This window comes from Podarcis filfolensis (genome assembly GCF_964270895.1).
Source record: "Podarcis filfolensis genome assembly, chromosome: 12".
Classification (NCBI taxonomy): Eukaryota; Metazoa; Chordata; class Lepidosauria; order Squamata; family Lacertidae; genus Podarcis; species Podarcis filfolensis.
Window position 1 is genome coordinate 54,366,567 of NC_139614.1, and position 13,774 is coordinate 54,380,340.

At 49.3% G+C, this 13,774-nt stretch overlaps 2 protein-coding genes across 3 annotated transcripts in view; one reads left to right on the top strand and one right to left on the bottom strand.

Annotated features, from left to right (window-relative positions):
- Window positions 1-13,774, top strand: part of NBEAL2 (neurobeachin like 2) — a 217,977-nt gene that overhangs the window by 187,831 nt on the left and 16,372 nt on the right. For both annotated transcript variants that reach the window (XM_083579046.1, XM_083579047.1), the window contains exons 39-46: window positions 613-708; window positions 1,382-1,506; window positions 4,313-4,453; window positions 6,205-6,335; window positions 7,158-7,267; window positions 8,861-8,978; window positions 12,281-12,378; window positions 13,483-13,602. In XM_083579046.1, coding sequence (XP_083435172.1) covers window positions 613-708; window positions 1,382-1,506; window positions 4,313-4,453; window positions 6,205-6,335; window positions 7,158-7,267; window positions 8,861-8,978; window positions 12,281-12,378; window positions 13,483-13,602 — 939 coding nt within the window. The remainder of the gene's footprint in view (window positions 1-612; window positions 709-1,381; window positions 1,507-4,312; window positions 4,454-6,204; window positions 6,336-7,157; window positions 7,268-8,860; window positions 8,979-12,280; window positions 12,379-13,482; window positions 13,603-13,774) is intronic.
- LOC310746227 (cathelicidin-related peptide Oh-Cath-like) overlaps window positions 1-13,774 on the bottom strand; it is a 520,941-nt gene that overhangs the window by 72,267 nt on the left and 434,900 nt on the right. The window lies entirely within an intron of this gene.

A 13,774-nucleotide genomic window follows, 5' to 3' on the forward strand; every position in this document is an offset into this window, starting at 1 on the left:
GAAGCTGTACGCCGGCTCCCTCAGCCAATAAAGCGAGATGAGCGCCGCAACCCCAGAGTCGTCCGAGACTGGACCTAACGGTCAGGGGTCCTTTACCTAAACACTGGAATTTACCATTCTGTCTCTGGCCCCCAGATGGAAAGAAGATAAAGTTCCCGCCAGACAATGGCAGATTAGGTTGATGGATTATGCCGAAATGGCAAAAATGACCGGAAGAATCAAATCAGGAAGACTAACATTTTAATAAAGAATGGAGAAATTTTATAATTTATCTTAAAAACCATTGCAAACAGTTAAAATCATTAGTAGGGTTGGAATATCACTTGTAGTAATGGAGTATTTTGGATATAATGGTGATTTAGAGATTTGGATTATTATAAAAAATGCAGGAGGAAATGGTTAACAATACGACCCAAAATAGGGAGGAGGGAAGTCCGGGAGATTCTATGGAATCTTGTTTTTATGATGTATGTCGGATTTGCAATTGTAAAACTTCAATTTGAAAAACCAAACAAATAAATTAATTTAAAAAAAAAAAAAGAATTTACCATTCCGTCCCTTTTGCCAGATCCTTACCAAATCCACTGTTGTATTTTCAACCTCCTTTTCCAGAAATGGGTTAACAGGGAAATCTCCAACTTCGAATACCTCATGCAGCTCAACACCATCGCAGGCCGCACCTACAACGACCTCTCCCAGTATCCTGTGGTAAGCATCCGAGGGCGAACCTTCTCCCTTGAGCCTCAGATGTTGCTTAAGACAGTTTCCTCTCCTGCTCCCACCCTCCCTGCAAACGCTGGATCCCGCCATAGCTGTCAAGCGTCCCTTATTTGGCGGGACAGTCCCTTATCCCAGAGCCATGTCCCGCTGCTGTCCCTTATTGATGGTGTCCCTTAAATTTCCCGGGTTTCAAAGGAAGCAGCTCCTCTCCCTCCCTCCCTGCCGGCCAGGGAGGAGGGAGGCTCCAACTGTGTTGCTTGGCTGCGTTGTTCACCCAATAAGAAGTCTAAGAACGACTGGGAGGTGGAGCTTGCATGCCTTGTGCCGATCAAATTGGCCGCGTTGCCTGGGGACTCGCCTTTGCTCAGCGCTTCCCAGCAGAGAGGTGACGGTGGTTTTCCTTGCTGCATCCCCTTTGCCGGGTTGCTGCGCTGTGGGAACCACCGCTTGAGGCTTCATTTGGCTGCTGGGTGGGCTTTCTGTCTTTGGCTCGGAGGGGCTCAGAAGTTGAACATACCTATGTTCGGAAAATCCCTTATTTTGGCTGCTGGTCCCTTATTTTCGAGGCTGCTGGTCCCTTATTTTCAAATCTGTAAGTTGACAGCTATGGATCCCGCAAGCAGGCAAAACCAGAGGCTCTCCTTTCTCTCCTCCCCTCAAGTTCCCGTGGATCCTGCAGGATTACGTCTCGGAGACTCTGGATCTCAACAACCCGGCTGTGTTCCGGGATCTCTCCAAACCCATTGGGGTCGCCAACGAGAGACACGCCAAGGACGTCAAGGAGAAGTGAGTGCAGAGTTTTCTCGTCGGCGTTGCAGCCTTCCGGGGACGCAGCTGGGAAGGCAGGAAGCATCTCGGTGGGAGGAAATGTCGGAGACCTCTTTCCCTTGAGACAACATGGGAGTTGTAGTCCAAAGCCACTTGGAGGGCAAGCGACCGCTCTAGGCTTTTGCTTCTCTGCCGTCCGCCTCTCCTCCCGACGGTCTCTTTAGCCTTTCCCTTCCCTAGTAGCGCTACCTTTGCATCAGTTTGTTCCCTCTCCCAGCTCTGCCAACCCTAGCAAATTTCAGGAAGGGCAGAATCACGGCTGGGGGGAAAGAGGGATGGTTTAACTCTTTCCCCCTCGCATGGTCCATATAAAAAGTGCTTTCATCTCAACATTCAAGATGATAATAATAATAACACAGTGGTACCTTGGTTCTTAGGGACGCAGATGGCCCTGTGGGTTAAATCATAGAGCCTAGGACTTGCCGATCAGAATGTCGGCGGTTCGAATCCCAGCGACAGGAACTGCCAACCTAGCAGTTCGAAAGCACTTCAAAGTGCAAGTAGATAAATAGGTACCGCTCTGGCGGGAAGGTCAATGTTGTTTCTGTGCACTGCTCTGGTTCGCCAGAAGCGGCTTAGTCATGCTGGCCACATGACCCAGAAGCTGTACGCCAGCTCCCTCGGCCACTAAAGCGAGATGAGCGCCGCAACCCCAGAGTCGGCCACAACTGGACCTAATGGTCAGGGGTCCCTTTACCTTTACCTTGGTTCTCAAACTTAATCTGTTCCGGAGGTCTGTTCCAAAACCAAAGCGTTCCAAAACCAAGGCACGCTTTCCCATAGAAAGTAATGCAAAGCAGATTAATGCATTCCAGACATTTAAAAACAACCCCCAGAACAGAAATTTAACATGACTTTTACTATCTTAGTGATACCATGGATCCATAAATTGAAAGCAATAAACAATGTACTGCAGTCACACAATCAATCAATCAGTAGCTGAACTGGGTTCCACACCGTCACAAAAACAAAACAAAAAGAGCCACAAAAACAAAAATGCAAAATAAATAGCAAAAACAGACCTCAGCGTGATGCTCAAAACAGAGCACGGATGGCACTCAAAACGGAAGTGTAGCACTCAAAATGGAGCACGTTCGACTTCTGAAAAAAGTTTGCAAACCAGAACACTTGCTTCCAGGTTTGTAGTGTTTGGGTTCCAAGTTGTTTGAGTACCAAGGTACCACTGTAATAATAATAATAATAATAATAATAATAATAATAATAATAATAATAAAAAAATACCCCACCCAACTGGCTGGGTTTCCCCAGCCACTCTGGGCAGCTCCCAACAGAACATTAAAAACACGGTAAAAGATCAAACATTAAAAACTTCCCTAAACAGGGCTGCCTTCAGATGTCCTCTAAAAGTCAGGTAGTTTATTTCCTTGACATCTGGTGGGAGGGCGTTCCACAGGGCGGGCGCCACCACCGAGAAGGCCCTCTGCCTGGTTCCTTGTAACCTCACTTCTCACAGGGAGGGAACCGCCAGAAGGCCCTCGGAGCTGGACCTCAGTGTCTGGGCAGAACGATGGGGGTGGAGACGCTCCTTCAGGTATACTGGACCGAGGCCATTTAGGGCTTTCAAGGTCAGCACCAACACTTGGAATTGTGCTCGGAAACATACTGGGAGCCAATGTAGGTCTTTCAGGACTGGGGTTATACAGTTTCAGAATGGGGACTAGGAAAGGGGAGCTGCCCAGTTGGGGGTATTTCTCAAAGCAGAAACGCAGTGATCGAGTTGTGCTAAATCGCATGCGCCATTTGGGAACTACCATTGGCGAAAATGCTTCTTGGTGTGTTTGTGGCCGAGGAGCTATTGCCTTGCTTTCATTCTGTTTTGCATTTTGTGTTCCCATGTTGTACCTTTACGATGTGAACCGTCCCGTGACCTTTGGATGAAGGGCAGTATACAGTTGTTGTTGCTGGTCCTGAATGGGGTAACTGTGCCCCTGAAGGACCAGGTACGCAGCCTGGGAGTCATTTTGGACTCACAGCTGTCCATGGAGGCACAGGCCAATTCTGTATCCAGGGCAGCTGTCCACCAGCTCCAACTGGTACGCAGGCTGAGACCCTCCCTGCCCGCAGACTGTCTCGCCAGAGTGGTGCATGCTCTAGTTATCTCCTGCTTGGACTACTGCAATGTGCTCTACGTGGGGCTACCTTTGAAGGTGACCCGGAAACTACAACTAATCCAGAATGCAGCAGCTAGACTGGTGACTGGGAGCGGCCGCCGAGACCACATAACACCGGTCCTGAAAGACCTACATTGGCTCCCAGTACGTTTCCGAGCACAATTCAAAGTGTTGGTGTTGACCTTTAAAGCCCTAAACGGCCTCGGCCCAGTATACCTGAAGGAGCGTCTCCACCCCCATCGTTCTGCCCGGACACTGAGGTCCAGCGCCGAGGGCCTTCTGGCGGTTCCCTCATTGCGAGAAGCAAAGCTACAGGGAACCAGGCAGAGGGCCTTCTCGGTGGTGGTGCCTGCCCTGTGGAACGCCCTCCCATCAGATGTCAAGGAGATAAACAACTACCTGACGTTCAGAAGACATCTTAAGGCAGCCCTGTTCAGGGAAGTTTCTAATGCGTGACATTTTAGTGTATTTTTGGTCTTTGTGGAAGCCGCCCAGAGTGGCTGGGGAAACCCAGCCAGATGGGCGGGGTACAAATAATAAATTATTATTGTTGTTGTTGTTCTGTCTGCCATCTGGGAGTCACCGCACAGACTTGAGTTCTGCTCTTTCCGGCTTTGCCATTCCGCCCGCAGGTACGAGAGCTTTGAGGATCCCACCGGCATGATTGACAAGTTCCACTACGGCACCCACTACTCCAACGCGGCCGGCGTCATGCACTACCTGATCCGCACGGAGCCTTTCACTACTCTACATATCCAGTTGCAAAGCGGGAGGTGAGTGAGAGCAAGCCAGCCACGGAAAAGAAGACTTCTCCCTTTCTGCTCCTCCAGTAAACACACGCAGACATGATGGCCGAGGCCCACCTTACCCTTTGCTCATTTCCCTTCTCGTCATATGGAATTCTACTCAGTATTGATCCAGAGCAGAACTCCGGCGTATGGTTGTTGTTGTTTAGTTGTTTAGTCGTGTTCGCCTCTTCGTGACCCCGTGGACCAGAGCACGCCAGGCTCTCCTGTCTTCCACTGCCTCCCACAGTTTGGTCAAACTCATGCTGGTAGCTTCGAGAACACTATCCAACCATCTCATCCTCTGTCGTCCCCTTCTCCTTGTGCCCTCCATCTTTCCCAACATCAGGGTCTTTTCCAGGGAGTCTTCTCTTCTCATGAGGTGGCCAAAGTATTGGAGCCTCAGCTTCAAGATCTGTCCTTCCAGTGAGCACTCAGGGCTGATTTCCTTCAGAATGGATAGGTTGACATATGGTTAGCAGAGTAAAAACTTAAACACGTTGCAGGATTCACGAAAAAATAGACCAGAGGCTATTTCATCCAGCAGAGCTTTACTGCTACTGAAGGCAAATGAGGATAACAGTCACAAATCCAAAACATTCAGGAGTGGCCCTGTCCATCAGAAATCCAGTTGCAGCAGACTTAACTTAAACTTACAATAACTTATAATAAGTCTAAACCTTAGCGCTATGCATGCTATGTACAGAACACCACACCAGAAGGAAAAGAGAGAGAAAGAGAAAGTCAAACCTTCTGGCCTTACTTTTATAGTCAGCATGACCTTGACCGAAAGATAACAGAAGCAGTTTAAGGCAGCTGTACAGTGGTACCTAGGGACACGGGTGGCGCTGTGGGTTAAACCACAGAGCCTAGGACTTGCCGATCTGAAGGTCGGCGGTTCAAATCCCTGCCACGGGGTGAGCTCCCGTTGCTCGGTCCCTGCTCCTGCGAACCTAGCAGTTCGAAAGCATGTCAAAGTGCAAGTAGATCAATAGGTACCACTCTGGCGGGAAGGTAAACGGCGTTTACATGTGCTGCTCTTGTTCGCCAGAAGTGGCTTAGTCATGCTGGCCACATGACCCAGAAGCTGTACGCTGGCTCCCTTGGCCAGTAAAGTGAGATGAGCGCTGCAACCCCAGAGTTGGCCATGACTGGACCTTATGGTCAGGGGTCCCTTTACCCTTTACCTTTACAGTGGTACCTTGGGTTACAGACGCTTCAGGTTACAGACGCTTCAGGTTACAGACTCCGCTAACCCAGAAATAGTACTTCGGATTAAGAACTTTGCTTCAGGGTAAGAACAGAAATCGCTCAGTAGCGGCGGCAGGAGGCCACATTAGCTAAAGTGCTTCCTCAGGTTAAGAACAGTTTCAGGTTAAGAACAGACATCCAGAACGAATTAAGTTCTTAACCCGAGGTACCACTGTACTCAGCTTCTCTGAAGTTATAACCCAAACATCATGAACCTTCTGCTTCTTTCACACAGAGAAGCTTCCAGAGCTCTCTTGAATTAAGTAGAATAGGAAAGATCTCTACACATCAGATCAATAACTTTCTGCACTAGGAAATGCAAACTGACGCTTAGGGCATTACTATGTAGGAACCAGGAATGTGCGTCTCTGCCCATTTTGACAAGGCGGTGGTGGCCGCCGACTTGGGACGGCTTTAGCAGAGAGCATCGGACAAATTCCAACCCTGCAGCCTTGCGGTTCAATCTCCTCTCGCTCTTACGCCGGCAGGTTTGACTGCTCCGACCGCCAGTTTCACTCCGTCCCCGCCGCCTGGCAAGCTCGAATGGAAAACCCCGTGGACGTGAAGGAGCTGATCCCGGAATTCTTCTACTTTACGGACTTCCTGGAGAACCAAAACAGTAAGCGTTCCTCTCCTGGGTTGGTTCATATTCCTAGGCCGTCTGGGCTGCCGGTTCTGCTGGCTGACAGGGACCAGGCAGACTCCGCAGAGGAGTTCACCAGCAGGAGATAAGTCATCCTCCTCTTGCGACCAAGTATTTGGAGAGGGCTTGTATCCAAAGATGGAGTCAGAAGATCCCAAATTCAGTCCCTGTAATAGCCAGGCAGGGCCGGGTCAGGCCTCTCTTATCCTCAATTTAACGTTGGGATCTGGCTGGGAAAGCTGTAAAATGGGTCTTTTCAGAGTTTGCCTCAGGGGAGAGAGAAGGATACTCCTTGCCCCGAAACTGGTGAAGATGCTTCAAAACCGCCCATCCCTGCCTTGCTCTGCAAATCTGGCCTACCGTATTTTTCGCTCCGTAAGACGCACCTGACCATAAGACGCACCTAGTTTTAGAGGGGGAATGCAAGGAAAAAAGACTCTTTAAAGGGAGCGCTGAGCAGAGCCTCCCGCCTGCATTCGCTCCATAAGACGCACACACATTTACCCTTACTTTTAGGAGGGGGGAAGTGCGTCTTATAGAGCGAAAAATACGGTATATCTTCACCCTTAAGTGGGTAAACAGAGCTCAAGGGGAGACGTCAGGGACCTCCAGTAAGATGCGTAACTTCGTAGTAACGAGTCCCATAGGTTGATCGTGCCGTGTGAGTTGCTGGTCCGCGACTCTGGAAATCGGAAGTGTGGTTTGCAAAAGGGGAGCTAAGGTGGGGGGTTTTTTGGGGGGGAGAGATAGCTGGTTTTGGCTGCCTGCTGCATTCTCCCATGTTTCCTCTCCCTGCAGGCTTTGATCTAGGCTCTCTGCAGATGTCGAATGAGAAAGTGGGCGACGTCGTCCTTCCCAGATGGGCCAAATCCCCAGAAGATTTCATCCACAAGCACCGTAAAGCCCTGGTAAGAGGAGGAATGCGCCACATTGCACAGGCAGGCAGGGCAATGGAGAGAGAGGAAGATTTTATTGCTTTAAAAAATACTTAAAAGGTAAAGGGACCCCTGACCATTAGGTCCAGTCGTGAACGACTCTGGGGTTGCGGCGCTCATCTCGCTTTACTGGCCGAGGAAGCCGGGGTACAGCTTCCGGGTCATGTGGCCATTATGACTAAGCCGCTTCTGGCGAACCAGAGCAGCACACGGAAACGCCGTTTACCTTCCCGCTGGAGCGGTACCTATTTATCTACTTGCACTTGACGTGCTTTCGAACTGCTAGGTTGGCAGGAGCTGGGACTGAGCTGGGACGGGAGCTCACCCCGTCGCGGGGAATCGAACCGCCAACCTTCTGATCAGCAAGTCCTAGGCTCTGTGGTTTAACCCACAGCGCCACCCACGTCCATTATTATAAATAATAATAATACCCTCCTTTTCCTTTAGTTTCAGCTAAGCCCAAATGCTTTAATTGCTGAGGGCAATTGCTGAAAGTCGGGGGCTGTTCTGTATCTTCTTTTCTGAGGCCATTTCATTCTGGCTGTAGTTAGGGAAATAAAGCAGGCAACATGCCCTTTTCCAAACAGTGAGCGACACACTTTTATTAAATTCCTTTTTTTCAGTCTCACACAGAGGACACCTCGGCGTCTTAGCAATATGCAAATCAATTTTAAAATTTAAAAATCCGCTGAAACTGATCAGCAGAATGACCTGACTTGGGGGAAACCCTGTTTCTTCCCTCGTGAAGCGGGTCTACCTGCATTGGGCTTTGCAAAACAAACAAACAAGTAGTAATAATAATAATAAAAAATAATAATAAAATTTTATTTATATCCCTCCCTCCCCAGCCGAAGCCGGGCTCAGAGCAGCTAACAACAATAAAAGTAACATAGCATTCTAAAATCAATCCATTTAAAATCAATTCAAAATCAAATTAATGGCAACCAAAAAGGATGCAGAAAGTTTAAATAAATATAATATTAAATAAATTATTAGTTATACCCTGCCCTTCCTGGTTTAAAAACCGGGCTCAGGATTGCTAACAGCAAATATGAAACATTGATTAAAATGCGACTTAAAAACAGCATAAAATACAACATAAAATGCAGCATCAATATCAATAAAATTCAAAAATTCAGGGGTCATTTTTTGGGGGGGGGGAAATGTTTACTTGCTGTTTCTCTGCATTTCAGTTACAGTGGTACCTTGATTTTCAAACAGAATGCGTTCCAGGAGTACGTTTGACTCCCAGGACCGTTCAAAAACCAAAGCGCAGCTTCCGATTGGCTGCAGGAGCGTCCCTCAGCAGCCAATCAGAAGCCGTGCTGGATGTTCGGCTTCCAAAAATCATTTGAAAACCGGAATGCTCACTTCCGTGTTTCGATCGTTCGGGAGCCGATTTGTTTGGAAGCCAAGGCATTCGGCTTCCAAGGCACGGCGGTATTTGTCTCTGAGCAGATTGTGCCCCGGGAAAAGCGGTGGTGTTTTTGTTTAATGGTTGGGTGGCATGCAAACTGGCCTGTGCTGTGCTTCGATCTCATCATCATCCCCTTGTGTCTGTGGCAGGAGTCGGAGTATGTGTCTGCCCACCTCCACGAGTGGATTGACTTGATCTTTGGGTACAAACAGCGGGGCCCAGCCGCTGTGGAAGCGCTGAATGTCTTCTATTATTGCACATATGAAGGTAAGGTAGGACCTCATTGCATCCATTTGATGATCTGCAATTTGATGATCTCCTTCTACTGGTCCACAATAGAAAGTGTCCTTTCATACTGCATCATGGTGTGGGACGCTGGTTTGACATCACCTGATAGGAAGTGCCTACAGAGGGTGGTGAATACAGCACTAGATATTATGGGCTGTCCCGTGAATCCACTGGATGAAACAACTTAAGAACGTTGCCTCAGGAGAGTGAGGAAAATTCTCAGGGATGATTCACACTCTGGCCGGCACTTTCTTGATCTCCTGCCCTCGGGCAGAAGATATAGAAGCAGGATTAGTCACACCAACAGGGTAAAGAACAGTTTCTATCCTGGGCTGTTAGGCTGCTAAAGGAAAAGATAACAACAGGGCAACGGACTTTCGGGTTTGGTGGGTGTGCTTTTTTTAGATTTCAGCTCGGCATTTAATACCATTCTACCACAACGTCTGATGTCTAAACTGGAAGATCTGGGGCTTCCGTTATCACTTTGTGGGTGGATACTGGACTTTTTGTCAGACCGCTCCCAGAGGGTTCGGTTGGGCCCTTATACCTCTAAAATGCTTAAGACTAACATAGGAACACCACAGGGATGCGTACTCAGTCCGCTCCTTTATATTCTCTACACGTACGATTGTGTCGCTGCTCACCCTAGTAATAGGGTTGTCAAATTTGCAGATGACACAACCGTGATTGGGCTCATCCCTGAAAGGGAGGGTGAAACGGACTATAGAGATGAGGTGGAGCGGCTGACAGAGTGGTGCAGAGCTAACAACTTGCTCATAAATACAAGGAAGACAAAGGAGCTTGTGGTGGACTTCAGGAGACAGAAGAGCAATATCCAGCCACTTTTGATTGATGGGGTCTGTGTGGAGAGGGTAACAACGTTCAGATTTTTGGGCATTGAATTACAAGAGGATCTGTCCTGGAGTGTCAACACAAGGGGGCTTGTGAAGAAGGCGCAGCAGAGACTGTACTTTTTGAGAATTCTAAGGAAAAACCATCTTCCGCAGAAACTGCTGCTTGCCTTCTATCACTGTGCCATTGAGAGCGTGCTCACTTATGGCTTATGTGTGTGGTACGGAAGCTGTACTACCCAGGACAGGATGGGGTTGTGCAGAGTTGTTAAGGCAGCAGAGAGAATTGTTGGCTGCCCACTTTCCACCTTAGAGCAGATTTATGCCACAAGGTGCCATAGGAAGGCACTGGACATAGTAAAAGATCCATCGCATCCTGGTCACTGTCTCTTCGAGCTCCTGCCGTCGGGACGGAGATACAGGACGATGAAGACAAGAACGAGCCGTCTTAAGAACAGCTTCTTCTCCAGAGCGATCTCGGCCCTGAATGGGAAGCCTGGACTTTGAAAGTCATCTAATCTTCCTTGCTGTATTATACTGTATTGTTTTAATTAGTGTTTTTATGGAGCAGTCAAGTAATTTCGTTGTCCCTGAGAGGGGGCAATGACAATAAAGATATTATTATTATTATTATTATTATTATTATTATTATTATTATTAAACGAGGGGAATTAAGACTAAGAGAGCTGAGTGGGGGGTGCTCGTCTAATCTCACTGCATACAAGTTGTACAAGTGACAATAAAGTATTTCAATTTTATTTCAATCTGTTGCGTCAGGTTGGGCTCGGTGACCCTAGGGTTCCCTTCCAACTGTGATTCTGTGTGTACGTATTGGGGTAGTACCTCGGGTGGGAGACACGTCATGCTCCTTCGAGGGTAGTCTGTCTCACCTGGGGCTCCTAGAAGCTGTCTGCATGCAACAGCGGGCACAAGCCCAGGAAACAGCTTCGACTGGCCGGCTAAACCAGGTGAGGGGAGCCAATGGCGCTCAAACCCTCAGTGAGTTGGGAATTTTCCCTGAATGCAAAAACAGGCAGATGGGGCGGAGGAGACCAAGAGTGGGTTGAATCCTGACAAGACAGAAGTATTGTTGTTGGGGGACAGGGGGCGGGTGGGTTTGGGGGACTCCCTGGTCCTGAATGGGGTAACTGTGCCCCTGAAGGACCAGGTGCGCAGCCTAGGAGTCATTTTGGGCTCACAGCTGTCCATGCAGGCACAGGCCAATTCTGTATCCAGGGCAGCTGTCTACCAGCTCCATCTGGTACGCAGGATGAGGCCCTACCTGCCGGCAGACAGTCTTGCCAGAGTGGTGCATGCTCTGGTTATCTCCCACTTGGACTACTGCAATGCGCTCTATGTGGGGCTATCTTTGAAGGTGACCCGGAAACTGCAACTAATCCAGAATGTGGCAGCTAGACTGGTGACTGGGGGCGGCCGCCGAGACCACATAACACCGGTCCTGAAAGACCTACATTGGCTCCCAGTATGTTTCCGAGCACAATTCAAAGTGTTGGTGCTGACCTTTCAAGCCCTCAACGGCCTTGGTCCAGTATACCTGAAGGAGCGTCTCCACCCCCATCATTCTGCCCGGACACTGAGATCCAGCTCCGAGGGCCTTCTGGAGGTTCCCTCACTGAGAGAAGTGAGGTTACAGGGAACCAGGCAGAGGGCCTTCTTGGTAGTGGCACACGCCCTGTGGAACACCCTTCCACCAGATGTCAAGGAAATAAACAACTATCTGACTTTTAGAAGACATCTGAAGGCAGCCCTGTTTAGGGAAGTTTTTAATGTTTGAAGTTTTATTTTCTTTTTAGTGTTCTGTTGGAAGCCGGCCAGAGTGACTGGGGAAACCCAGTCAGGTGGGCAGGGTATAAATAATAAAATTATTGTTGTTGTTGTTGTTGTTATGTACACTGGGACACCCTGGGCCAGCAGGGGGATACTGTAGACAGGTTTTCACTCAGGTCCACATATGCAAATAGGGGATTGAAAGTGACGTTCAGTGATTGGCTAAGTACAGAAAGTTCTACTGTTTTGTTGTAGTGGAGCTCTATATAAGCAGGCTGGCTGAACCCTTCAGTTCAGTTCTGTTCTGGCCTGTGAATAAACAAGAGCTGATATGTTCACCCGCAATGCAACAATTATTATTATTTATTCAAGAAGGCATTTTTGCATGGGCTGCAGAGGAAAGCGAGGGGCAGATGGGGCTCGTCTACCTAGGAAGTGAGCCAATCTAGGAGAAGGAAAACTCTGACCCTAAACCTCCGCTGCCTTGTGAGATATCTTCGGGAGAAGGAAAGGCTCAGGAGCGAACCATACTCCAATCTGGAGTGGAATCCATAACTGCTGCATCTTGTGGGCCACGGGTCCCCCAGCCCTGATTTACACCGCACTTCGTATGTCCCTCATGCCACCCGAAATCTATTTCAGGGGCGGTTGACCTGGATGCCATCGCCGACGAGACCCAAAGGAAGGCTCTGGAGGGCATCATCAGTAACTTTGGGCAGACCCCCTGCCAGCTGCTGAAGGTAGGAGGAGCCGTCAAGGTGTCTTGCGGATTTTTGCCCAGAAGGCAACGGGGGGGGGGGCGACACACACCTGACCTGTAGGCAGGCGGCCATTTTGCAAGGCCCAGGTGGAAGATGGCAGAAGGCGGGCAACGCCCTGGATTGCATTTCTCTGCTTCTCTTTCTCGTTGAAAATAGGGTCTATTTTTAAATTTCACATACCACTTACAGCTTCTGTTTCAGATTCTGTTTCAGATTTATTTCATTGCCTGTATATCCCACATTTTTAAGTAGCTCAAGGCGGCGTACACAGTTGTCCCCCCCTCCCCGTTTTCACCCCACAACAACCCTGCAAAGTAGGTTAGGCTGAGAAGCCGTGACGGGCCCAAGGTCACCCAGTGCACTTTGTGGCTGAGGGAGGATTCGAACCCAGCTCCCAGGTCCTAGCCTGACACTGACAGCAGCGCCGTACCCAATTTGCAACAGCAGAATGGGGGGGGGGGGGAGTGTTGGTGGTTTAATGCGCCATTGACGCCTTTTAATAATAATATACAGTGATACCTCAGGTTAAGAACTTAATTCGTTCTTGAGGTCCATTCTTAAGCTGAAACTGTTCTTAACCTGAGGTACCACTTTAGCTAATGGGGCTTCCCGCTGCCGCTGCACCACAGCGCATTAGGTCCAGTTGTGGCCGACTCTGGGGTTGCTGCGCTCATCTCGCTTTATTGGCCAAGGGAGCTGGCGTACAGCTTCCAGGTCATGTGGCCAGCAGGACTAAGACACTTCTGGCGAACCAGAGCAGCGCACGAAAACGCCGTTTACCTTCCCGCCGGAGCGGTACCTATTTATCTACTTGCACTGGCATGCTTTCGAACTGCTAGGTTGGCAGGAGCAGGGACTGAGCAACGGAGCTCACCCCGTCGCGGGGATTCGAACCGCCGACCTTCTGATCGGCAAGTCCTAGGCTCTGTGGTTTAACCCACAGCGCCACCTGTGTCCCGTGTGGATTGTACAGGACAGCAAATAGGCGGGGGCCATAAGAAACCGAGGTTTGACACACAAAGTTAAATAGGATGCAACATGCCACTATCCCATTTGAAATATCCTGCTCCCTCCCTCCTCTAGGAACCCCATCCAGCCCGGCTCTCTGCCGAAAATGCAGCGTCCAAGAGACTCTCTCGCCTGGACACCATCCCCCCCAATGTCTTTGAGAACCTCAGCGAACTCAAGTCCTTCTTTGCTGAAGTAAGTCTATTTCCTCCAGGGTGTGATTTTGTGTGTCCGCGTGTAAAATACTGCCATACCTCATGTCACATCCGCTTCACGTTACGTTCTTTAAGGTTACGTCCCGCGGCGACCCGGAAGTACCGAAAAGGGTTACTTCCGGGTTTCGCTGCTCGTGCATGCGCAGATGCGC